The 27418-nt window shown below is 41.6% G+C and overlaps 2 protein-coding genes across 7 annotated transcripts in view; one reads left to right on the plus strand and one right to left on the minus strand.

Annotated features, from left to right (window-relative positions):
* LOC124071702 (formin-1-like) overlaps positions 1 to 22902 on the plus strand; it is a 53429-nt gene extending 30527 nt beyond the window's left edge. For all 6 annotated transcript variants that reach the window (XM_046412481.1, XM_046412477.1, XM_046412482.1 and 3 more), the window contains 11 exons: positions 158 to 219; positions 523 to 611; positions 2115 to 2244; positions 2337 to 2483; positions 2567 to 2626; positions 2722 to 2842; positions 8757 to 8849; positions 13783 to 13834; positions 18847 to 18996; positions 20247 to 20328; positions 20438 to 22902. In XM_046412481.1, the coding sequence (XP_046268437.1) occupies positions 158 to 219; positions 523 to 611; positions 2115 to 2244; positions 2337 to 2483; positions 2567 to 2626; positions 2722 to 2842; positions 8757 to 8849; positions 13783 to 13834; positions 18847 to 18996; positions 20247 to 20328; positions 20438 to 20482 (1031 nt within the window). In that variant the 3' untranslated portion in view covers positions 20483 to 22902. The remainder of the gene's footprint in view (positions 1 to 157; positions 220 to 522; positions 612 to 2114; positions 2245 to 2336; positions 2484 to 2566; positions 2627 to 2721; positions 2843 to 8756; positions 8850 to 13782; positions 13835 to 18846; positions 18997 to 20246; positions 20329 to 20437) is intronic.
* Positions 22903 to 23694: 792 nt separating this feature from the next.
* grem1b (gremlin 1b) lies at positions 23695 to 26101 on the minus strand. The gene is made up of 2 exons (XM_046413975.1): positions 25415 to 26101; positions 23695 to 24994 (listed from the first exon to the last, which is right to left on the minus strand). Exon 2 carries the CDS (start codon positions 24991 to 24993, stop codon positions 24445 to 24447), a length of 549 nt encoding a protein of 182 aa, XP_046269931.1. The 5' UTR covers position 24994; positions 25415 to 26101; the 3' UTR covers positions 23695 to 24444.
* Positions 26102 to 27418: the final 1317 nt, after the last annotated feature.

Genomic DNA, 27418 nt, shown 5'->3' on the forward strand with positions numbered 1-27418 from the left:
TTGAATAACATTGGGGTGCTATCATGAGTTAAAATCCCTAGTTGCAAAAGCAAGTTTGTTCAAGCACTGGCAGTACTTTAAAGGCAGCATGTTCTGGCTAAGACATTTATCCATTTATAATGCTGACTGATTACCGTGAATATCTTTACTGTTCCAGCTGTTCTTACTGTGGACAACTCTGTGGTGGATCTGGAGACCATTGAGGCTTTATATGAAAATGTAAGTACAAAGGAGCTGTCTGTCTAAGGTAATAAAAAATGCAGAAACATAAGGCTGTAAAATCTGACAGCTTTAAAGTAACTAGAGAAAACCCTATTTATATTACCACACATTAGTTTTACAGTACTATGTAGTAGTATCAGTGTAAATATTTTTTTTTTTTTGCAGCATTTAAAATTGCAACACTGCACTAACTACTATTATATATATTTACATGTCATCCTCTTGGTGAAAACATTTAGCTGTACTGATAGTGTATATTGTACATCTTGACTTTGGACCTTGTGTTGTGTGTCTTTATAGAGGGCCACCAGTGATGAGATGGACAAGATAACGAGACATTATGAGAATTCTAAAGAAGATGAAGTTAAATTTTTGGACAAACCTGAACAGTAAGATCACCTCAAAGAAAATGATACATTCATAAATCATGAAAAACTTGCCTAGATTTATTAGAGAAATGAAGGTCCTTTCTGGTATTGAGTTCAGTGCTATCCTTATATATTTTCCTGATATTTCACCTATTCATTTAGGTAAATAAAACTAATTTAGATGGATTTCTGATTTCACAGATCTCCTCAATTAATGAAAAATGACCTAAAATTCTAATTTTAATTCAAAAATTCTAGTAATAACTAGACAGGCATTTGAGAGCACATACCTGTGTCAAGGCGAATAGCACATCGCTGTCTCCGTCCCTCTGCTCTGCCTGTATCATGCGTGTATAAAGAGCTGCATGCACTCTGCCTGAATTCTCACAAAATCCACCAATGTGGCGACTTCATGTGGGGTTCTGTGGAAGTGTGGGCATGTTTATTTGCGCTTTAGAGCTTAACTGCCGTGAAACAATCTCAAAAATAATGTTTATTTCTCTGATTCGCTGCTCAGAATCAGGGAAGCAAATGCCGCTCCCTCTCTTCAGCTTTCTCCCCCGAGCTGGGGAGGAGGGGTCAACCCACAACTGAATCCTGTTCATTCTGCCAGCATAAAAAAATAAATTTGTGTATCCACCTCGTGATTTTGATCCGCTACAAAATTTAATGGGTTCTTTCTTGGCTCATGCTACATCCTTCCACCGGACCAAAAATATGACCTCCTTGGCAGAGGAACTTTTTTTGTTTGATTGATTTGGATTGATTTATTGATTTGGACTCAAGGGTCATTGGTCATTTTTGTTCACTAAACACTTAATTAGTTCAGCAGTGATTAAGAAGATTTAATTATTGCTGAAACAAGCCAAAATGTGAACATGGTCTTTTGGTAAACGTGGCTAGCATTTACACATTTTGTGCATCATTTGTCTGTTCCCTCAAAGCCTTTATTTTTTTACATTAACTTTGTGTGTGTTATTAATATGCATTAATGGACATTGCTTCAGTAGTTTGATAGTTCCGTCAAGGTTAAATAGTCCAGGTCAGGTAACGAGGCCTGGAACGGTGCCGCTCAGCTCGGCCTCCCTATATCCATGTTTGACCAGAGCTGTCACTATGCCTGCTAGAGTCATCTCTACTCAGTGTCTCCCCCCATCAGCAGGGCCTAATCACACAGGATGTTACCACTCCATTCCCCTCTGACACGGCACTGTTTACATAAGTCGTCCCGTATCAGGCCAGAGCTACCTTTGATCAATCCCTGTGTGCCGCTCGCTGCGTTCCCTCCACCCGACCCCGTGGACCTTTCAAACCCAGCCGAGCAGCACCGCTCATGACTATCAGCTGCCTGTCTGCCTGTGAACAGCAACATTGACTCAGCCGGCCTGCATGGGGAAAGCATGGCCTGCCAAGGCCCCAAAATAGTTCTTCCTGTGAGACATTTTGTTTAATTCTGTCATAACACATCACACCCCATTCTGTTCCACCTACTCCTCCTCCTCCTCCTTTCCTTTTGTTTTCCAGGTTTCTTTATGAGCTCTCCCAGATTCCTGACTTTGCGGGCCGAGCCCACTGCATCATCTTCCAGTCAGTGTTCCTTGATACCATCTCCTCTATCCGTCGCAAGGTGGACATCATCTCGAATGTCTGCAAAGTAAGAAGATCATGTCAACAAACACTGCTTCATAAAGGTGACATTAAATTGCGTGAAGGTTTGCTAACCCAATGGCTGTGTGTGTGTGTCAGAATCTGTTAGAGTGTAATCGTTTGCGAGATGTATTGGGTGTCGTTCTGGCCTTTGGGAACTACATGAACGGAGGAAACAGGACAAGAGGTCAGGCAGATGGCTTTGGACTCGAGATCCTCCCCAAACTAAAGGACGTTAAGAGCAGGGTAACACACCACATAATTTTACACCCAGTCATAAAAAGTTCCTGGTAGATATTAGCTTAATCATCCATCGTTTCCTTCCTCAGGACAGTCGAATGAATCTGGTGGATTATGTTGTTTTATACTATCTGCGTAATTTTGACAAGGTAAAGTACAGGCAATCAAATTCACAAAGTTTTACACTCTTAACACATCTGTTACTCAACAGTAATACACTTTTATGTTTGCTACCCTGTTCCAGCATGCTGGGACAGAAAAGAGTGTGTTTCCTCTGCTGGAGCCTCAGGATTTTTTCCAGGCCGCTCAGGTGAAGTTTGAGGATCTTACCAAGGACATCAGGAAGCTGAAGAAAGATCTGACTGGTAGGACATGCCCTCTTATACAAGTGCATAAATTTTTTTTTCTGTTGTTTTTAAAGCTTAAATTGCACACCGCATTGCATTTTATTGCTTGGGCCATCTTTGTTTCGTTGTAAATCACTCAGAGTATTTTAAATGTACATAAGTGAACATCCCGCCCTGTGTAGAAAGGGGTTGTAGATGTGTTCAAGAGCACCCGTGGCCTAAGGTGGCTTTTCCAAGTTTCCAAACATTGCATATTGTGTCATCATAACCTCTCCTGCTTCAGGACCAGTGACACCCAAAGAAGTATCTACATTTCTTTGCTCTTGAGCACTTGAAGTGTGATAATCGGCAAATACGCAAACACAATTTTGCGCTCAAAGTGTCATGGGCGCCAAGCTACTCAGCAACCCAGCCGGCCAGCCAGCCAGTCAGTCTTGGCTAGGGCCATGTGGAGGTTAAAGGCGATGCCCCCCAGTGCCCCTGGTGTCTGTGGTTATTTAAATCAACCAATAATACGGCATATGAAAGCAATTAGATATCCTCTGCAGCTCTCCCCTACCTTTTTTAGATCGCTGTTAAAGCCCTCTCCTCTGTGACCCGGGGGAAAAATACAAAGAGTCTACTGAAGTACCCAGACCCACCTCAAGCTGTCACTCATTTATTAGGAAAAATGGAAGACCTGAAGACAATAAATGCAACATAAGGGCCCTCGTATTTGATCTCTGCTACAGCACAGTCTGGCACAGTAGTCCTTGGGGGTATTAGCATCACAGGGCGAGTGTTGGATTTTGGATGTTTGGTGAGCTCCACCTCTGACTCCCACCATTTTTATCCTCTCCAGCCGCCAGGAATAAATATTTATGCCCGGCTATTATAAACCAGCCTAAAGAAAGCAAGTGGTCTTAATTATGAAGCTAACACAGATCACTTCCATCCACATTGTGAATTGTGTCTGACACCAAGAGCCTAACACTGAATCACACTTTGGCTTGCTCACTATTGTCTGACTGAGACGAGCTGGGCTGCCCACCGCTCACCTGATCCTGAGGTGGCGACTGCGGTGTCTTGCCCTCCAGGCTTGGGTCATAGGTCAAGAGGCTTGGTGCTAGCAGTCAGAAATTAATCTCTCCTAGCTGAGACAGAATCTCTCTGTGTGCATCAATGAGTGACTCAAACAAAACTAAACATACTGTATTTAATTTGACGCATTAGTGTGTTCGCAGATGTGATGTGTGTGCGTGTGTGTGTGTGTGCGCACGTGTGCAGCGTCTTGTCATTGGTGATGCTCAGGAGCAGTTTGCCGTCCAGCTTGGCTGCCCTCTCCTTCACTGGCTTGTGCAGAAACATGATCCTCTTTTGATGGGGCTTCCTGTTTGGGGAGAGGGTGATGACCTCTCTCTGTGCTCCTCTCAGGGGGAGAGGGATGAGTGGGAGGCCACGAAGACCTAAACCTACTGTAGGACTCTTAGCTCCAGCAAAGACAAATATCTTCTCTTCTATCTCAAAGTATGTATAGTGGTGCAGTTAGCTCTGGGACCCAGCATGTAAACAACAGAAACAATCTACAGAGTTCTACTGAGCTTCAGGTCTATCATAAGTATTCACCGATCAAACTGTCTGACTAGTGGGTACCTACATAAAGATCCCTTTAACTGCCGTGTAATTGGACTGGACAGAGAGGCAGGGACGCTACCGATCAAATAAAAAGAAACAGTCAGAGCTCATTTGCCGCTCAGGGGAGTTTAGTGTTTCACTGAAGGCCTGGCCCGGGTTAGGCATTCATCACTGTGGCAAATCAGACAGTGTTCTGATTTTAAATGGCCTTTAATGTCAGGTTCAGGCAGGGCCTTTAGTCTGAGCTCCGTTTTACGACAGAGGCTCTGCTCGCAAAAGCATGTGCGAAGTCAGTGTGGTGAAGTACAGTCGCCTGAATGTCACATTTTTTGTCGCTGATTTGTTGAAAATGCCAATTCAAGAAAACTCCAAACTGAGTGTGTCTCAATTATGAATCAAATTTGTCAAAATCTGTGAAATATTTTATAAAAATTTTCATCAAAGGTGTTTTTATATAGCATGTGCAATAAAAGAGCTTTTTATTTTGCCAGTATGACTATTAGCCTAATCATAGCATTAACCCGTCTGTCATCAGACAGCTCCAGAATGATTTTGATGCTCTGTGCTTCCAGATTTTAACAAGGATTAATGCTCCACCTCATATTCAAAGTCCAGCCTGATGTCTCTGTGTCAGCATGGTATTCTGCTGGAATAAAATTAGTATAAGAGTTGGATACAGGTTGATTTATGAAGAGTACTAAGGAGTCTCTCCCTTCTCTACTGAGGTATGCTCCTGGCTGGACTCACCAAGGGGGGAATATTTGGCTTCATCCCCTTCAAGAAGGAGCTGGAATCTGACAGTCTGCTGGGTTTGAGGATAATTGGGGATCAGGGAGAGAATTCAGTTTCCAGGAATAGATAACCAGAATATGCCTGGGCTGGAGCATTGTACTGGTTTAACCTCTGATGAAAGGTGAAAAAAGTAAAGTAATCTCCAAAGTACGTCCAAAAACAGGGCTTAGGAGGTTCACCATCTGATTTTACATTCAGGAATTTGTAGAACTGAACAATATTTGAAATGAATTATTGTATTATTTGGATCTGTAATTCAGCTTTGTCTTTTTTAACAATTTGCCAAAAAAATGGAATCACCTGTGTATTATCATGTGTCTCTCTGTCTGCTAGTTTGCTCCGTCCCTGTTGAATAATGATCCAGAGCTGCAGAGAGAAGGAGGCGGAGGCGCGTTATGGCCACATTACTGAAACAGAAACATTCATCAAACAGCTAGTTCCCCCTCGTCTTGTGGTGCTTTGCATTAATTTTCCTTAGCACAGCCGTGCATTGTCTTGGTGTGCTGTGATTTCCTGGTAGCTGCAGTTGGGGGCTCTTGCTTACTGCGTTCAAATCATAAGTGCATATTGACATCAAAGTCACCCATTTTGCTAACCACACAGTGTAAACCCTGGAGCAGAAGTCTCGCTTTTCTTGTTTGTTTTTCTTCCTGTTTTCGCCACCGCAGCTTGTTGCAATATTACCTCATATTATGCAATAGCAAGTCTGCTCTCTCCCGTTCGGATATATGAATGCTCGGGCGATGATTCCTCTGGAATCAAGTATTAAGCTCCTCGGGATATTCGCTCTGTTTATTCCCACAGTGTAGCATGTTGTTGTTTGCTTTCGCAGTCCTCTTAGTTTGATGGAGAATACATTAGCAGCCCAGTTCCAGAGATGCTGAGTCCACTGGATGCTGAGTCTCATTGGTTATCCTCTTGCAGTAACAGTGGAAATGCTGTAAGGACTGGTCCTATGGGCAGCGAGCCTGATGGGACAAACTGATGTCACAGACAGAGAAGCTTTTGTACAGCTAACAGCAGGAGTGATACAATATGAATTAGATACCAGTAACATGATTGATTTGTCAACACAGATCAGTTTACTTAACATATGTTACATTAATCAAGGCAATGGATGATTTTCTTATATGACATATTGAAATGTCTGACAAGTTTTAATGGTCATTTTGATATCTATCAGAATGGTAATTTAATTTTTATCAACTATGTAATTCACTTATAATTTAATCAAAATATGAACTTTACATCAAAAAATGTTGGTAAATGGTTGTGCTTATCTCAAATTATGAAAATGTAAGACAAAACTACCACTGACTATTCCATTAATATTTTTGTAGTTATTTCACTCATTACTTTGTCTTATAATATGAACTCAAGATGTCAGTTATTCTTTGTAAAATTTTTAAGTTTTTAATTTTCTAAAACAATCAAATATTAATGTTACTTTTACACTTTTACATTAATATCAACGGCTCTATTCAGTATTTAGAAAGTAGTAGTTAATTACTTTTTTGGTTCTTTGTGAGTAGATCCATGGACTTGTGTGGGTGTCTTTTTTTTATTTTTTTTATTTCTAAACCCTTGCTAGGAATTATATGGCATTTAGTCAATATTATATATTATTTATTATTAAATATATATATATATATATATATATATATATATATATATTATATATATATATATATATATATATATATATATATATATGTTATTTTATTATCTTTATATTTAGGCAGACCATCAAAGCAGAAATTTTGTGCAATTATTTTAAATCAAGCATATTTTTAAATATTTGATTTTAAAATACTTGGAAAAAAAAAAAAAAGCAAGCCCTAAAAACATCACGGAGCATTTATCCCATTAGCTCGTCACACAAAAGAGCAACACATTAACATCCACTGCTGACACACATTTTTTGCATTATTTGTAACCAGTATTTTAATCATAGGCCTATACGTTCTTCTCTCTAACCTGACACATGGCGTCAGACACTTAAGAACAAGAGAATCTTCCTTTTGAATGTGTTGCTATAAAACATGTATTATCACTCCAAGACGATGTCTCAAACACAAGCTTTTAGTTTTTATTCTTTACAGCTGCTGTGTTTTTGTGGGCTTCCTCTTTGTGGCCTTTGCTGTCTGGACCGCATTTGGAAGAGAGCCGCCTCTAAATTGTAGACTTGCTGTTTTGAACACTGTTTTAATGGGTCTTTTTGAGTTGGGGGATTTCTGGTAAGGAAACGTGGTTTGTCCAAACAGGATATTTTGGTTATGTTTGTATGGTTGCTGATTTCTGTTTCTTATTTACTGGCTCTCACCATCAACATATTTTTAAAAAAAGGAGTGCTGGAATCCAGTCTGCAAGGCTGTACGTAGTTACCCCTCAATTTTAATGCTCAGACGTCGTGTTTCCTGTCTGATTTATAAAGATATCCAATAAATAAAAGATGTAATAGACTGAGTTTACGGAGCTGCAGGTGCAGCGGCTCCACGTGCAAACATGTAAGAGGCAAACTCGGATCTTAAAGCGGCGATGCAGTGAAGTGAGACATCGGCCAGACCTGTTAATGCTCTTGTTGTGTTGCAGAACTACTTAGCTATGCAGTCATAAGCAAGTGAAGGTATTTATTGCAGCCATTAATGACTTACAGGTTGGAGGAATGTGCCAAAGTTCTTTGACCAGGCGTCTGTGTGCGTATGTTAACCCAGGCTTACAGTTGAGAGGAAATGGGGAAGGTTCGGCTGGAACACGCTCAGTCACGGCTGTTTCCTTTGAGCTCGTGTGAGTTGGGTCATTTGGCGCCACACGGAAAACCCGTCCACAAACAGCAAACACATCTGCTGCACTCACATGTACAATATTAAGACATCAGAAACAGCAACAACATGTAAAACAACATTCAAGTGTTACTGATTTGTAAACCACGGAATGCTCTCCACCAATAGTTGAAACGAGTGGATCAAGAAGAAGGGGAATACCCGAAATGTAGAAAAATTTAAATTGAATATACTTTTAAGAGGAAAGAAATTTCCTTTTCAGTTTTTGTGTTAAACCCAAATTTGTCTCCCCTCCCAGTACAGATGTCATCTTCTATTCATTTAACAAGGAGAGTGTGTCTGTGGCTTTCCATTGTGGGATATTTAGTTAGTCATGAAGTATGTGTATTTTAAGTGTAAAATTGCTTTTCTTAATAGATCTTGCAAAAAAGAAAATTGAAGGAGAGAGGGGGAAATTGAGGGAGAAAATAATGATGCTGATTATATAACACAAATGCTTTTGTTAGAAGTACTGTGAGGTTAGATGTGATATTTTAGTGCCTTTTACTTTTAATGAACATCTTCAAGTGATCAGGTCTCCCTCCTCGCCATGTTTTGCTTACCCTAATTTCCCAGTCTTTAGCAACACCATGTGTTTTATTGGTTTTTAATTGTTTCATATCCATAGATGACTTCGAGAGGCATTTCCGCCTGTTATTCCATTCATCATTTCCCTCTGTTCTCTTTTCTGATCTGTCTGCCAGCTTGCGAGAAGGACGTGCAGAAGGTGTGTGCTAACTCGTCTGAGGAAAACCTCCAGCCCTTCAAGGAGAAGATGGAAGGATTTATCTCTGCTGGTGAGTCAAGGAAAGATTTTTATCAGGGGCAAAACTGTATTCATTATGGTTTAAAAATATATATCAGTTTTGCTCTTTGTTTTGTTGTATTTGCTTTTCTTTATTGAAATATATGTTAACGTAAATTGTGTGAATTTATGTAAATAAATGCCACTTTAGTTGTGTAGCTTTTGTCTAGTTGATGAAACATTTTCATATATTTACATTTTTAGGAAAAATCTTCATGCACACAGGAATCAATGAGCAGGATGTAGAAACAAAACACTGTGGAAAAACAACTTAGCAATGATCCCAGAAAAAAGCAAAAAATATAACTAAAAATGAAGATGTCACTCATTCTCACTTTAGGAAAATGTAATAAACCACAGATTGTTCCATATGCTGCCCCCAAAAAACACAGGTACTGCATGTGTAACTTTTACCTCCTCCTTTTATCTCTTCCGTCTGAAATAATTAGAGTTGTGTCAATCAAGAGAGGACAGAAGCTATTAAATCTTCTCCCACTCCTACCAAATAATACACAGTGATGCACTGATGTCAGCCATTAGCTCTGCTCATAAGCTGCCCTGTCTCATGTGAAGTGGTGAAGGACCCCAAAGAAAATTGGCAGCATCTTCAAAGATGAAATATTTATTTGGGGAGAGGATTTACAGCCAAGGAGATAGTCATGAAAACCGTCTTACAGAGCTAGAAAAACCTCATCTTCACTGAGACACACAGCATGGGCTCTTTTTAAAAAGAGGAAGGTATAATTATGTTTTTTTGCCATGTCAGACGGTCACCGGAGTAGAGCAGAATCTCCCTCTTAGTGCGTGCGTGTGTCTTTTTGTTCTTGCTGGGAGGGGGCGTCTCAGTGTGCTGTAAGACAGCATGAGGACAGGAGTCTACAGGCCTGTAGAAGGGATCACATTGCCTCTAACATGGTTCTCATGTACTCTCAACTGCCATAAAGCTGGCAGGACATCTCTGACTGCGGCCTTGTAAAGACTGGCCGGCCTCAGCGGATCAGATCTGGGGACCACCGGGACAGGAGCAGAGCTTCTCCAACACACTCTGATCTCATCTTGCTGTCTGTCCCCTTTCTGGCCCGAGCACTGGTCCTGCTCTCCTCCCTCTCACAGTTTAATGTAGTTGTAGTGCCTGCCAAGGAAAAAAGTTGCATTGAATCCCCCCACATCTAATTCCCTTTCAACCTTACATTTGTTCTGCACGAAGCAAGGAGTAGAGCATGCTTTGGTGAGATAATTAATGAAGGTGGCTGTGTACACATTTCCCTGAGTTATGACACTCATATCGTTAAAGTGGTGGTCTGCGCTGGCTATTAGAGACCCATATGCTGCCCTACGTTTGATTCACCGAAGCTTTATTATACACAAACCCTCCTCTGCATCCGAGTGAATGTCATTAAGGCATCTCAGTTCGCTACAGATTTCTCCATCTCTTTCTCCCACTGTCACATCACTTGATTCAGTTGTGCCTGGATAAACAATAAATGTGGGCAGTTGGGCAGTTTAGAATCCACATGCTTGCAGTCTCTGTCCCAAAGGCTTTCTGTTCATGCCTTTGAGCAACAATCTTCTCACATTTTGTGCACAAGCTGTTGATAAAATCCAGTTTGCCTGTAGAGTTTGATTTAATATCAGAACACAGGCCTTTCAAGAGAATTAAATACCTTTGTGCCACGAGAGAGCAGAAGGAAATCGGAGCTCACCGTGCTACTCCAAAAAATACAAAAATCTCTGTGAACAGTTGTCAGTGGAACTTTTTTCTGCCAAAAAATACTCACTACAAAAATTGTGCACATAAAGATCCCTGGACTCTTCGAGTTTTTTTTTTTGTTTTTTTTTTTTACTTTAATTTTTGGATTTTGCATTTATTAATTGCAGGCGAGGAGAAAGAAAGACAGCGAGATGGATGTGACATGCGACAATCTGGACACATTTCAGTAATGCGACCAGACGGGCCGTCTGTTGAAGGGTTTAAATGTAATTAATCAAAGCTGTGAGCAGCACAAACGAAAGTGTTCACCTCCATTACATTGATGTGGAGGCAGAAATCTGAGAGGTGGATATCTGGGGAAAATCCGCATGGCTAGACACCACTCTCACAAGTGAGAAAAGATATTTTGTAATTTGGGTGACACAATCCTTTAAGTACAATCACTTATGTTTCGATGCGGTATGTCTCTGAAACATCTTTTCCGAGTCTTAGTGACGGAGGAGTGTCCCTGTCACATAAGGACTAGTCTTCATTAGAAGAATTCTCAATCCCCTGAGTTACTTCATGGAGTGGTGAAACACTCCGTCATAAAAGCAACAGATGAGGAATCTCACACAGGGATTGTAGCTGCATTTTTGAGTCCATATTTGCATTAGAATTCCTGAAAAGATGTGTGTTGTTGCCTGACAAGTCTGTATTCTTGAAAGAGAAATGTGCCATGACATTGTTCTAGTTAGTTTATCTACCTTGACTGCTTCTGAGAGCCAAAGCCCTCCTTGAGCTTTGCTGAGTATCACCGAATATTTGAAACCGGTGCGGTTGCCACTGGCTGCAAAATGGCATCAGTTTGCGAAGGCACATCTTGAACATAAACTTTCCAGTGGGATACTTGTAAACCTTTCTTTCATAAACAGAATTCCTCGAGCCGTGTTGCCCGTGCTTTGGCGCTGTGTAATCATTGTTCATGATGATTCCATGACTTCAAAAGGCAAAACAAAGCAACAGCTCTCACATCAAAGAGCGTCACAGGCTCTTAAAATTTGACTCATCAGCGAATGAGTGAATTTCTCACACAGGTAAACGCTCGGGAGGCTGCCCACAGATGCATGTGTCTGACACATGATTTCAGATAGTGAAATTAACTGGTAAGAAACAAATGCTGAGAAATGCATCATTAGAAGCCTCAAAATGCATGCTGTTCAGTATAATCTCTTGCTCATACGAGAGGATCAAAGTATACCAGTGAATCAACAGAAAAAGAATTTGTGCTGAGAGTTGTGTTTCTGAGTCGCGCTGACCCGTAACCCAGCCTGTGGAGGAGCTCACAGCAGGGCCCGCAGGTGAACCCAAACGCCCTGCGCTCTGCCTCTTAGACTTGCCTGTGTGATCTCTAACAGGGGACACCTCTGAACCCAGTGATCCATTCTCATGTAAGGCTGTTCCTTTGCTTGTCCCATCAGTGGTTTCTCTCTGCTTTTTAGCAAAGTCCTCCTGACCACTCTGAAGTGTTTGTCTTTATTCTTGTATTTTATGTCATGTTAAGCTGATCTGGTTCACTGATTCCCTCCCTTTTGTGCTTAAAATCTTCCCCACAGTTTATTTCTCTCTCTGTCGAGACACAACCTTTTTATTTTTTTGGAAAAAGTTTCACAGATCAGACTGTGGTGGTTTCAACATCTAATCAGCCACCTTTTTTGTTTCCCTTTTTAATAGGAGCTCTTTGAAACCTCTGGGGATACTCTGACTGGCATATTTTTCATGTTGAATACAAGCCATGACTAATTGAAAACAAATTCCTGCTTTTAATCTCAGCTTGTGCAAGCCTCATTCCACTGGCTCTCTAAGGAAATACATGTGTATCATCACATCCTTTTTGTCAGTGAGTCTGACCCCAGCAACAAAAATTCCACTCGCTCAGGTGAATTACGCAGACCAAGTGGATTTTACAGATAACCTGTGTTCAAATGGAGGTGGTGCTGTTGAACAAGGGGGGATGCTTTGTAGAAATCGTCACACTCCTCAGCATCCCTCTTACACTGCTTTCCATCTCTTTGTTACCTTGCTGCTCGGTATAGCAGCAGTTTGGAAAAGTGTGTCGGAGTTTTAAAGCCCTAATTTATTGTCCCTCTCAGCATGCACATCTCATAACTTTCTAGTTAGCGACTACTGGTTTCATGTTTACACAGGGAGCGGAGGAAGAGAAACTTCACACATCCTTTCTCTCTGGGCCACTCTCTCCCTCTCTCCCCCTCTTCCTCTCTCTCTCTCTCTCTCTCTCTCTCACTCCCCCTGCCTCTCAGCTCTAGTGCCACCTCTGCACAGTCGCACCAGAGGGGTACCTCAGGCGCCAGCCTGACCCCCACTGAGACTAACGCCATTGGTCACAGCCCCTCTACTCTTCCCCCACTCTGTCCCAGACATGGCCACAACCTCCCTTCATTAGGTTTACCTCAGCCCCCTTGCCAACATACATGTAAAAAAAAAAAAAAAAAAGTAAGAAGTAAAAGTAAAAGGATTGGTTGGTCAGAGGCTTAAGCTCAGCTTCTCCCAAAAGACCCCCAAACCTGCCTTTGAACAATTTTTGGGAGACTTCCCGCTCTTAAATCTTCAAGTAGGAAAGGTCCCCCATCATTGTAAAAAGGATGAATCTGGAAAAATGCAATAAATCTGAGATCACAGGCACTCTCTGGCCCTAGATAAATTCTTGCACCTCAGCCTGGCCCGCTCCACACATCTGCCTTGCATTTAGACACTTTTACATGGCAGGAGTCCACAGGAGCCTCCAGTTCCCAAGACTCTCCGCTCAACCCTGCACCCCTGCTTCAGCTCTGCTTACAACATGAACATGCATGTCAACACACACGCACGTACACACCTCCGCAAACAGACCACCACTCCCCATCCCAACTCCAGGCGTCACAGGCTCACACTCTCTTGCTTGAGCACAGAAGCGCGTCAAACTTTACAATGTGCTTAACTGTCACTTCGATAACATGCTCACTGCATCAGTGACATCTCAACCCAGAGAGCGTCTTCTTCTTCTTCTTCTTTTCTCTTCAACTGACAATCCTAAGGACAGCTAATGAATACAGCGCCCCCTCTGGACATTTCTGTTATCAGTTCTCAGTGGCTGTCAGTCGAAATAAATGTCACCAAAAGCCCCATAATCTGCCACATGATCAATCTTAATCCAATATTTCCTCCTTTTTTACAGCTCAAAAGGAGCACTCAGCTGAAGAGGACCGACTCAATGCAGCACAGAAAAGGTAGGTGACCAACCTTTCATAACCCCAAACCAAAATGCATTTAAAATTTTAAATGTTTGGAAGAAAAATATTTATGATTTCCCATAGATTTTATCCTTCAATAAGGGAGAGAGCCAAGTGTTATGGATGCAAATGTCACACAACAGTGTTATTTAGCATGTTTCATATAAATAAAATAGCTGGTATGTGATAGCACTAATGCTTCTTGTTTGTATGGTTGTATACATTTACTAGCACCAGCTGATAAGATTTCTGGAAACCAGTCATGACTAGACAGGGATTGTTGGTGTAATTTATTTTGCAGGGTTGAGCTCAATTTTATATTTGCAATATTTTATATATTTATACACCTGTTCACAATACTAGCCCTATTGCAATCTGCCTTAAAGACCTATAAACAAGATGCCCATGCAGAAACAGCAGTGGATTTCTGCACACCCATAATGTGCAGCATACTGTAAGCCTGAGCGCCCTGTGTTTCCTCCTCTGCAGTTCCCATTAGTCTTATCTGCCATGTTTGGTGAAGAAGACTCCCAAGAGTTTTCTGAGAGGCATCTGATTTATAGGCATAAGACACACTGGCAGCCGCTGAGCTCGCTGTCCGAGCAAAAATCATATCTGGAACATTTCATATTGGAAAATGATGGTGGAACAGACAAACGACGCAAATAGATTATTTTTGTCTTGTTTGGATAGCGAACAGAATTGTTTGCTTTATACCGTAACGCTCCCACTTCCAAAATAAATCATGAAAGCACATAAAGGAGAAAGTGAAAGACGCCGGACGCAGGAAAATGGAAACTGTAAACAATTAGGAAGTTGATTGCGTTGGACAAAACTATAACTCAGCGGCTCGTTCCAAACTGTTCTGTTTCATGTTCCTGTTTATAAGCCAAGAGAATCGTTGAGGGACTACTGCGCCTCTCGCTTTCTGTCCTGGCCTCTCACCCCCGCCCTCGGCTCTCCATATAGTGATATCTCTATCCAGTGAACTAAACTGACACGCGGGTGTGTGTATATGTGTGTGTACGTGTGAGTGGACCCTCTTGTGCATGAGTGACACCACTGTAATGAAGGCGTTGAACTTGGAGGGGAATATTGATCAAAAGGGCCCCGCAGCTGACAGCACCTTTGCCTTTAATGAAGTTTTCCTTTAATTTCATCTAAAGAGGAGGCTGGCTGACTGGCGCTAGGTAGAGCAGGAGGGAGGAGGAAGAGGGGTGGGGGGGCTCTTTCTCAGGTTCCCACAGAGCCACCTCATAAAAGTGACACGCTGTTGATGAATACGGGCGTCAGTGGGCTCACCGGGCCCTGGGTGGGCTCTCACATCTGCACTGGATGAGGGATCCTCGCACAAACACACAACAGCAGCCGCGGCTTATGACTCAGTGTTAATAAAGGAAATCGACAACACATCCCTAGTGCTACCTAATACCTCAGCCTCGACCTCGTGAGGAGTCAGTGAGTTTAGACGCCTGCGAGTCAAAGTCAACCACCAGTGAGTAGGGCTGAGCGATATGAATCAGCATGAGGATACTGACAAGGATGAGGGTTGGTTCCAACCAAAACATTTGTCATGACTGATTAATATATTGATTCTTTGGTCTGATAAGTGTGACAAATGAGGTAAAAATGTCCATGAGAGTTTCCAGAGATTCTTACATCACTGCTTTTATCTGACCAACAGTCTGGACCCCAAATATACTCAGTTTTTAACAACAAATGAATTTAACATAAAAAATGATTGAAGAGAATAATTGCTTATCAAAAGAGCTGCTAATTTAGTTGTTGTCCATAGACTTATCATGTAATTGACTAATTGTTTCAGCTTTTGGAACTGTGTATCTGGCCAGATTCTTTTTTTTCCCCAAGTTATCCAAATTTGTGATTTCAGCCTAAATTAATAAAATTGACTTATTTGATCAGACAGTTTCTGATAAACCACACTTTTACCATTTTAAGACTATTTATTCAGGAAGGTTCTTATACGGTTGCTCTTGCTGAGACAACATTTAACATTTGAGAGGTTTGTTTTTTGTCTTTCAGAAGACTTTTATATTCCTCAAACTAAGCTATTGACAAAAGTATGGATTTTATATTGGCTTCAAAACTCGGTTATTGTATTGGCACTAGCACCATATATGTATAGCCTATTTTACTTATGCCAGCAGCGTGACTAGCATGATGTCAGCTGATCAGTCCACTACATTTGTCCAGACCAAAGTGTTTCAAAAATATTTCCATCAATTTGTAATAATTTTGATGATTGTTTAATTTTTCTATCCTGTACAAAACTTTACTTTGTGAACAAAGCAATGACAATGACATTCCGATCAGACTCCATTGTAATTCAGGTTGACTCCTAATTAGCAAATGTTGGCATGTTAACAAGCTAAACTAAGGTGGTTAAGATGGAAATAAATTATATCTGCAAAACATTAACATGTAAGCATTGTCAGTGTTTGCATGTTTGTATGCGAGCATTAGCATTTAGCTCAAAATACGGCTGTGTACATCAGACAAACCTTTCACATATGTAAAATAAAAACTTCAAAAGATTATTTTGTTCATTTGGATAAAGCACTCTATGAAGTTACATTTTCGTTTAGCCTAGTTATAAAACACTAGTGTCATTCTGTTGAGAACATTTTAAACTTATGTGGCCCATCCTTGGTGGGTGCCAACGTCTGTTCCTCAACATGCAGTCTTAATTTATCTGCTTCTTGTTTGGGTTCCACTGAGGTTTTCTGGTTCTGTCCTCAGTTCCGCCTCATTAAGTTCCTTTCTCCCACATCATGCTCAATTTCATTTGGCCTAACTGGCTCCACTGCACTTACCATGCAGTTATGGCTTCATAGATACCAGTCAGTGTTATTATTGTACTTAGATATTGCATGACGACAGTGGCACAAATTGACTTGGTGTCTTAGCCAACAACATGGAGTTTACTACTTCTGTAATCTTTTGACTGGAGAAAAAAAGGAATGCAGGGTTGCCTGTCCAAATATTTCCCTGATCTCATGGCTGCTCATGGTTTTGTAAAGGGTCTTTTTTTATAGCTGTCAGTGAGGAATGCCGACTGTGTGTGCTGCAGTAAACCTTCTCACTGCAATGGCATCATAGCGTGGATTACAGAAGTGTGCTCATGTGCTTGTGTGTATGAGTGTAATTGTTCTTCGCTCGAAACAAAGGTCTGCTTGATTTTGTTTATTTGTTGTAGGTATACTTGCACGTGGATTTGCATCTGTTTTGAGTGAAGCTTTGTGTATCTGCTTGTTCCATATGCTCAGGAGGAGGGTTAAGGGGAAAAAGCACTGTTACTTGATTTGTGCATGCTTTGACCCAGGGTCAGGAGAGGAGCTGATGGTTGAGAAACCCTGTTCATCACGCCAGATCAGGCTGACTGCAGCAAAGCTACCTGAGACGGAAGGTCTGTTTGGTCAATCTAAACATCCCAGAGCCTCGATTTTTCTTTTGTAGCATACAGGATCCTTTTTTGAGCATCCCAGCAAAATGACGCACTGGGAAATGGGAAGCAGGCTCAAGCCGAAGCCTCCCTTATTTCCCCAGATTTTAGCAGGCCGTCTGGGCAGCATATTGTACCAGTTCACTCTGCATGAACATGTCTTAGATTAGCGTCGCAAAAAGCCACCTAGCATCTGGAGGTCAGAGCCTAGCTTGGACGTCAATGGGACAGGGAGCATCCCTTGAATCATAGCCCCTTTTATCAACTCCTTGACAGGCAGGGCTAGAAAATGTCTTTCATGTTTGGGTTAGGGAGAGAATCTGAAGCAGCAGGCTGCTTCTCATGCCTTGTGTGTGCTGCTGAGAGTCTTGCAAAGAGTTCAGATTTGGTTACAATTGAATTAGGATGAGGAGCTGGCCTACAACAGTGTCACAGTCTAAATCCACAATCTGTTTATTCACACAGATTTGATGTGTCCCCATATTTTTCATGTGTGCGCACCTGTCAAAGTGTCTGACACATGTGCATATATCATATCATATATTTACATCTTAAGTTGTCAGCTAACAGATATGTTTTTTGATAGATATGTCCCGATTTCTCCATGGGGACAAATAAACTATCTGTCCATCTAGATATCTTCCTTAGGCTGTAGGAGTTTCACAATACTGTGTTTGTGTGTGTGTGCGTATTTTGCTGTGTGTGGAGGAGCAGCAGTCGGGTCTTGGCTGTCTCCTTCTCTTCTGGCAGTCTTTCCCCTGCAGGCTGTGGAGGTCAATGTGATAATGGAGCCGCTGCTACTGGCTCTCCCCCGTGGCCCAGCAGGGTGGACACTTTCCTTCCAGCTTCCAGTTTCTCACCTCTCACTCTGTCTCTACATGGTAGATGTAGTGTGGTAAATTTTGAAATTACATCCCAAAAACAGAATTTTTGACAGTATTTTGAATCCCATCTTCAAGTAAACTATTGGCAGTTGGTGGAAAAATAGCATTTTCTCTTCTGGAGCTGACATTTTATCGAGATGAAGTACACTATTCTCAGAATTTTGTCTTGATGAGAAAGTTTTTTGACAGTAGGCTGAAATCTGTATTTGCAAGTCTTAGTGTGAAGTCGCCCCGAATCTCTTTGGGTAGCACAACATGATAATGATGTGAGATGATTGTGAGTTCAAGACGCAGGTGATGCAGAGTGATCATATACCGACTCAGGCAGTGTGCTGCATGAATTAGATATGTGACTTCAAGGTTTAGTGATAATTTTGGTCCTGACTGTTCTGCTGATGAGTATCTCTAATTTGTCTCCCATCGCTTTCTTTTTTCATCTTCTGCCTCTTCCTCCTGCCTCATCTTCCCACTCAAAATGCCTGGTCCTGACTCACTGTTTCGCAGCAGCAGTAATCTACCCTCCTTTTGTCAATGTTTCTTGTACTGACTCTTGCTGTTTGTATAACTTCGACATGTAAATCTACAGTTGATCACTAAAACGCAGTGTTATTATGTGTGATAAGACAGCATTATTAGTGCCTCTGTTCTGTTTTCCTCTCTAGTTTCCAGGACACTGTGAACTACTTTGGGGTGAAGCCAAAGTCTGGGGAGAAAGAAGTGGTCCCGAGTTGTGTTTTTATGCTTTGGTACGAGTTTTGCAGTGACTTCAAGAATGCCTGGATACGACAAAGCAAGATCATCTCCAAAGAGAGGTGAGTTGGACTCTGGTTGAGTTGCTGCATTTCTTAATTTCTCTCCCAAAGACGCATGAAGACTCATCTGGAGTAGTAAAAAAAAAAAGACCTTTGTAATGTCCTCTGTGACTCTGATGGCAGCTTTCTAAAGTCTCTCTCTGGGCTCTTTTTTTAAAAGAATTTGGAATGTGGATGTATCAGAAAGAGTCCAAAGATTCTGTTGAATTATAGGAAATGTAGGGTCCAGTATTTTTAGAGATTGATCCATCTAGACATTGCCTCAAATTAACTGAACAAGAGTGATGTGCAATTGCTGTGTTAGAACTAAAGCAGAGAGGCAGGCCATCAAAGAGGAGGCAAACTGGAGTATCTGAGGCCTCGGCCCTCCATCTGAAGGACTGGGTCCTGAATTTATGATGTTTCCCCTGACCTGAGGCGGCATGGTGGGGGGGCATTCCACTGAGGGGACAGCAGACCCTCCTGGCGGCCGCCTGCCTTTACTAGCGAGTGGACGGGGCCTGTGGCTGTTAAAGGCAGCGTGTTATGGGAGAACTGATAAACACTGTAATGACGCTGGACATGCAGCCCAAAGGACAGGAGTGCTGCACGTGTGGAGACGACAGCGGGACTGCAGAAGATGTCACATCATGAATCTGAGCTTGGTGTCCTGCACACTTTAACTCAACTCACTCACTGAGCTGAGCCGCCTTTTCTCTCGGTGACATGGAGGGGTTAAAGATTTCACAGCCCTGTCTTGCATCCATGTGCTCTCTCTTGATTGTTTACTAGGTAATCTTGCCTCACATTACTCACAGCTGATTGTGCTTATGTACAATTAACTTTATTTTAAATACTGTCTGCGAACTCATAAAAGCCAAGTGTTTTTTAAAGGCTGCCTCATTATCTCATCAACCCACTGTCATTCTCTACTGCTTCTCACTTAAAGGGCTTTCACTGACCACAAACTCCTGAGAGGATCTGTGTGTGTGTGTGTGTGTGTGTGTGTGTGTGTGTGTGTGTGCACACGCGTGTAAGACTCTGCATGGCTCCATGACACAGGGTGCCCCAGGGAGATACTTAAATGTTTTTTTGCTCTAACAAACAACTTCACAAGGTCATAGTGATGAGAGACTTCTGACTGCCTTCTGAATTTACATTGTTTTCACAAATACTGTTTTTACAATTTTCATCAAAGCTTTTAGCTTTTTAGAGTAGTTTTAAAGGATCTGCAAATATCAAGTCAGTGTGGTTTTTATGTTCTTTCGTAGGTTGAAGGAAGCTCAAGAAAACATCAAGAAGATCACAGCGGAGAAAAGAGTTGAAACCAAGAAGATCAATGCCAACAGTCTGGTAAGAACGATTTACATACAGCAGAGAAATGGAATTTCTGGAAAGCTGCTCTTTCTTGTGTCTGTGCTGAAATCAATACACTGAATCTTTTTGTGGTTCTTGCCAACAGAAAGAGAGGCTGCGGCAGAAAGAAGCCAGCGTGTCCTCCAACTGAGCAAAATGACACAGCAGAGGAAGAGATACAGTAGGGTTGGTAAGAAAGTTGCAGAAGATCAGAAAGTGTGCAGGCCTCCTCTCTCCTGCATTCGCCACCTGCCTCAACAACAGCAAACCTCCCTCTGTGCCCTGTGTGGACTCACAATAAAACCTCACTGGACTCATACTGGTCCCACTGCCGTTTCTCTGCCCTACTAACAACAGTGGGCATCCCCCTGCCCATCCCCACCCCTACTTTCCACTTCCTTCACGTTGAGCTTTTTTCTGTCAGCTGAACAGATAAGAAGCTGGGCCTGCAGCGAGGATTCATGGCTGACACAGTCGAAGTGATGAGAGTCTTAAAGGCCAAAGGTTGATCTCATTCCTCCAGCGCGGCGTGACCTCTGAGTGCCCAGCTTGTGAAAGGTCTCATGGGGTCAGTGGGTTTCACAACAGTGCCAGCTGACAAATCGACCGAGCTGAGAAACCATTTCTGTCTGAACTGTAGATGTTACATCGGACAGAAGATGGATGATGCTTCTACTTATTGTTATATGAGCAGATACGGCTGCCTGCAGAGCAAAATCCCCGTTGATGAAACAGACCTTTTTCTCTGGAAGCTGTTAAAAAAAAAAAAAAAAAGCTGTTTCAGTGTTCTTTTGCTGTAGCGAGTAGCTTTTCATTCATTATGACTCATTAAGAGTCTTGTAAATATGTCGTGTTGTAGAATCGGCAGGGATTGTGCGTTAAATGACGAGACTTCGAGTGTAGATGAGGACATGTTGTGTATAAATGTGTGTGTGTACAAATCAGTATGTGGAGGAGGTTTCCCACTGTATTGTGTAGCACTGCAACAGACTGACTTCTTATGGGTGACGGCCAGAGAAGAGCAGAACCTGACCCCTCACACACACACACACACACACACACACACACACACACATACATACATACATACATACATACATACATACACATACTTAAAGGAACAGTTAAAATCAAAAATGCAAATTTTTCCTCTCACCTGCCGTGCTGTTTATCCATCTGGATTGTTCTGGTGTTCTGGTTTTGCCAATATTGGCTGCAGAAATGCCTGCCTTCTTTTGAAAACAATGTCAACTAGATAGTACTCAGCTTGTGGTTGGTCAAGGAACCAAAAAAAATAATAACAATTTGAACACTCAATAGCAATGTCTCTTTCCAGAAACCATGACCCAGTTACTCAATATAATCTAGACAACTTGTCGTGAGCAGTTTTATGTAGGTACTGTTTTCTTTATACACGCTGTATCACCACACAGAAACAAACGTGCATTTACTCATGGATGAAAGGCTCGTGCTCGTCACAGGGTGGTATGTAGACACTAATGACATCTTTCTCAATTTAGCTGTCATAGAAGCTCATCCGTAACACAACAGGCAAGAGAAAAAGTCTGTATTTTTGATTTTAGGGTGAACCGTTCCTTTAAAAACATCAAATGTCTAAGCCCAAGATATATTAAATATATATTATTAAAACTTTTTAATCCTTTATTGAGTGCTGTGCATCATATTGTGTCCAGAACACTTTTAAGCACTTTACCACTTGCTGTAGCTGTATGTCGTAGCTAGCAATGAGCTGATAAGCCGCACTCCCCTGTTACGCTAACAGCGTAGCGTGCATTTTGTTCAGATGTCTTGCACTTTTTTGCACCTCTTTTCCTATGCAAGGGTATTGTTTTCTTGTTAATAAGATTTATTAATTGTATTGCTTCAAGGGGAAATTCTACTAATTTTTTTTTTTAATTTGTTAAGAAAATATATTAAGCTCAGTGTTTTAATTTAGGTAGTGTAAATGTAACCACACTCTGTAACATTCAAGAAGTCTATTTATGTAAGGAAAGACTAACTTTATGCCAAAAAAAAAAAAAACATCAGCTTTGTTCCCTTTGAGGCTATATTTTTGTTGTAATTGACTGAGAAGCTGCCTAATAGGTCAGTCTGATGAAAGATATATTTTCACACTGATATTGCTTACATGTTGTGCCCGCTGATTTACAGGAAATGGAGTAATTTTCATAGACAGCTGCCGTTTCTGTTATGCCGAGGATTCTGTTTTGGGTAGAGAGAGAATATTTGAGCATATCTCCTGAAGCCATGTGCTTTGCCATACCTCAGACAGACTTCCATTACCTTGAATTGCTTTTATACCCTCTAAAGTCTTTCACATGTGCCATTTATTTTGTATAAAAATCAGGATATTTCATAATTTTAAACTGCTATGTTTTACTTCAGAGGGTTTGAAAAACCAATGAGCTGATACTGACCAAGGAACTGCTGTAGCCTCTACTGTATGTATGTATGTCAGTTCATGTAACCTTCTCTAGCTCTCATGTAGGTGCTCTGTAATTTTATGGAATTGTTTTAAATTTCAAGAATAAACTACTGGATGCCGAACAAGCTGGAACTATATCACTGATTTTTTTAAATCTGTCAACACTTCCATTAGGCCGGCTTATGGAAGCCCCGCAGTGCACCGAGAAAATGTGATATTTATGCAAAAAAAAAAAAAAACAACTCATCAAAGAGGATTTGATGATTCATAATTCAGCTAGCCTGTTCAACTATGACTCAAAGTGAAGTCAAGACATTTAAACTTGTTCCTGGAAGACCCCTAAAATAAAGTGATTATCAGTGACAACAGGAATTTTTCATGTGTTGGAAGTTTTAGGCGTGAGATCCGCGTTTCTCTGTTTGTGGTTTCACTAAAAATCCAATACAGTGGAGACTTAAGACCTGGTTTAGGACCTGTTCTCTTTACTTACTGGGATTTATAAACCTGAATCCAAACGATGCATTAATGTTCGTCGAACAAGACTCAATAAATCGCCGACTGACTCTGATTAAAAAAAAAAAAAAGTTTGAATTTTTGGCTGTAGATTCACACCTGTGGCAGCTCATTCCGTTTTCTATCTAAACAATTTGCACTCCCTCAACCTATATATACATGATGAGGTTAAATGGCATCACCCCTTTGATAATTGGAGGAGGTGATCGCTTCTTCACTCATAAACTGACTACCTTAACGATGAAATCTCAAGATCTGAGCGGATGTCCACGCAAGCCTGTGGCTCTGCGCACGAGAGCAGCAGGTGATGAGGGCATGATTTAACATTTTGTTCAAAACACCGTCTACCTCTACATCACGTGTGAGGAGACAGATGATATATACATCACTCCAACATCCTTTTATTTGATGTTTTCATGGATAATTTAATGAAAGGATAAACCAATCGCTTACACATCAAAGATGGCTTTACACGTTAGGACGATTTAATCTCGATACTGTAGAAACCACCACTGTACATTGTCCGTTTTTAACAAGGAGGCCTGCTGTCTCTACAACCGAGTAGGCACTCAACTTAAAAATCGTTTAATGATGGAATTCACAGACATCAGTTAACCTTGAAAAATTCATGTACTGAATACCGAAATAAAATCACATTTTCCATTTACAAATATCGTCACTCATCCATCAAATTCCACACAGTGGAAACATCCAGTTAAACAAAGACATATGCACACAAAAATACAAAATAGAGCAGGAATATTTTCCTGTCACAAAAAAGCGTTTTGAGGGTGACTAAATAAACCAGGGTTATGCAGTCCTCTTGGGGTGAGGAAGCCGTGCGTAAAACGTGCCCATTCCAAGTCAGCGTTCTCGTGCAGTGATGCTTGTTTTCAAACGTGGCAAAGTTTGTGAGGAGTAAAATGTTCAATGCAGTTAAACGTCTGTTGCATGTCCATATTTGATCACACGCTGCGCGAGAGAACAATCGTTGTAGCCTACATGTGGGGAGCCTTTACGGATGCTTCCCACTAAATGAAGACAGACACGTGTTCTCGGCTGTGTGACAGCCTTTCTTCTTTTGCTACCAACAATCCTGACCGCGTAGATTAAGAATATGGGAAACACATAGAACAGAAATATGCTGTGCGTCTTTAGTCCAAGTCTATGGATATGCAGCGGCACTGTTTGACGCGCTGGATGCGCTTCTTCTTGGTGGGTGGCTGCTGGTCCGGACAGTTCAAAGTAAAAGTCATGGTGGTGAAACGTTTCGGCTTGCAAAACGAACAGGACTGGAAGGCACCCTCCTCCCTGCGGATGTGCCTGGGGATGTAGAAGGAATTGCACTGTCCGTAACAAAAGCGGTTGATGATGGTGCGACTGACGCAGCCCTCCTCATGGATGGTCTGCTTGAGGGGCTGCGTCTTGCACCAGTCCCGTTTCAAATACTGGCGCTCCGTCACATGTAGAGCTTCCTGGCTGGATTCCAGCACCTCGTCGGCCGGTGAGGATGCGCTCTGCCTCTGCCTGGAGCCGGAGCCCGCATGCGGAGGCTGCGGTTGCTGTTCTGATTGGTTTGGGTTGTTTTTGTCAGGATGAGGAATGGCGCCTTGTGAACCTCGGTTTCTTTTGGAATCCACGGGAGAGGATAGCAACCCGATGATGAAAACCATGCTGCAGAAGATACGCGTCGAGTTGGCCATCCTTTGGGAGAAAAAGAAAATAATTCATCTTCTAACACCGTTTCAACGCCGAACGGGTTACGCACAGCTGTCAAAGCTTTTACGCTGCGTAAAAACGCACAGATAAAGCCTGCTTTTAAAAACGCATGCAAAATGAGACTTTAGTGTAAAAACTATACAACCTCAATCTAAATACCTGAGCGAGAGAAACATGTCTCTGACATTATTTATTGGGCTTTTAAAGAATGTATTTAACAATTGTGCATGATAATTTTCTTGGAAGTTTAATAAACCATCTACGCAGTCACACGTGCACACCAGTGCGTGGAAGGCGTGCAGTTTTGTGATTTCCATAAGCCATAAACAGATGAAAGTTCAAGCGTAAGTGGCTTAAGACGATGGGCGCGGATGTTATGGTGAGAAACAGTCCAAATCCACTCACCTGTGCGAGCCTCCGCTGTCACAAGTGCGATAATCTGATCCTGTCAGTCCTCTGCGGTACCTCCCGAGGTGATAGGCACCTACTGCTGTCGACTGTACGATGGTGGGACTGTGGATGGGTGGGAGACTAACCGCTCCATAGACAGGGGCCAGGGGGGTTTAATACAAATTGCTCCAGCGCCGGACTGTCTCCCTTTTAAATGTCTGCCAGCTGAGATGTGCACAACAGTTCCCTCTACATTATTGGCTAAGCACAATGTAGAGAAAATCAAAACTGTCCGCCCCCTCAACACTTCCCTGAACCCACTTCAAGAAAACAGACAACCGAGGAACAGCGAGGGCAGGCAGAGAGGAGGAGGGGGGCGAGAAGAGCTGAGAGCGAACAGGCCTGAGGTTTGTGCGCACATGGAAAAAGTAAAGCAGCTGATATTTTTAATCCAAGGGAGCACGCGGGTAAATCTGTGTGATTTGTCCGAATGTGAAAACTGAGAGGCGGCGTTCACGGACCTCCCGCAAAATATGAACATTTAATTTAAGAATTAACTCGATGAGAAAAGCTGCCACACGCATCACAGCACACCTGTGAACCCTCAGCACAGCGACAACAATGGCCTTTTGTATAGTAAATAAAAGATTGGAAATTTCAGTAATACACACCGGGGTATGGTATATTTTACTATTTATTGCTCCCTCTATAGCCATGGTTTTTTGTTATTTATAATACGTGTCCACAGTCTCCGTTTATTTACGCATGTCCAGATTAGGTCATTGTGAAAATGAGTATCTCAGTTTACGGTCTTTAAATGAATCAAAGCAAAAATACTACTGCACTACTTTCGAGTAAGGCATCTTTTTAAAAGGGTTTATAAATGATAACGAATGGAGTTTTTTGGTTATTAAATAATTCCCTCATGCTTCCTAAACCAGCTCGAGCCATTATTGAGAAGAACTTTCGGGTTGCCAGGTTGTGCAGTTTCCCTGGTTGATGTTACATCCTTCAGGTTTGGTCTGGTGCGGTTATAAATGTGCTGCTTGCACTTTCAATAAACGTCAAGTCCAGATTTATACATTTTAGTAAGCTGTTGATTGACTGATTTAGTTGCAGGTACACTGCAGGTTTTTCCAGAAGGTTAATGGCCCATTAGAGAGTCTATTTGATGAACTAAATAAGCGTGAAAGAATGATCTTGCTGAACGGATTTCAACATTAATGGCTTATAACTGATGTGTAAAACATTGGTGAATTAGTTAAGAGATGCTATATAAAAAAGCACCAGTTAGAAATTTAGTCAAACTGAGACTTCAATTCCAGCCCTGATGATAGTCTGGAAAATACAACTCAATCACTGTTACTGATTTAGAATCAGTTCGGACAAACATTCATCATGTACACATCTTTATAACATCACTAACCAGGTAGAGGATTTCCTGTCTATGTGTTACATTCTGATGTAATTTAGCGTTCAGAAATGTGAACATTTGATGGCCTAACCATCTTCTCTCACAGTCTGAACTAGTCTACTGAAGACATGTCATCCAATCTGTAATATTTATGCATCATAACACAGCGCCTGGCAGAGAATAAAAAACAGAAAGACACACTGGTCTGCCATCACTGCAGAGATAACCAGCATCTCTGGTTTTAACAAAACATTATTTTTTTTGTCCAAGGCCAATCTATTGTACTGCACTTGAAAAGCATGTGAGGCTCCCAATGGGCTACAGACAATAAATCTCAAGGAATGATTTTCACCTTCACCCTACTGACTATTCTCCAGATTCTTTTTAAGAAAATACACAGTCCATTCACTTCTCTCATGGCAACGCAAGTTGTAAGATGGTGTACTGAGACACGTCCATACAGCCTTTCATTGAGGGGACGGAGAAGTGTTTCTTTTATTAAGAAATTTGCAGATTATCTATTTCGAGAAATGCTTTTGATCTGGAAATGGCTGCAATAGGTCAGTCTAATCAGCCATCACAGCTTCTGGTTTTTGAATAAATTC

Source organism: Scatophagus argus, chromosome 15 (assembly GCF_020382885.2).
Source record: "Scatophagus argus isolate fScaArg1 chromosome 15, fScaArg1.pri, whole genome shotgun sequence".
Classification (NCBI taxonomy): Eukaryota; Metazoa; Chordata; class Actinopteri; family Scatophagidae; genus Scatophagus; species Scatophagus argus.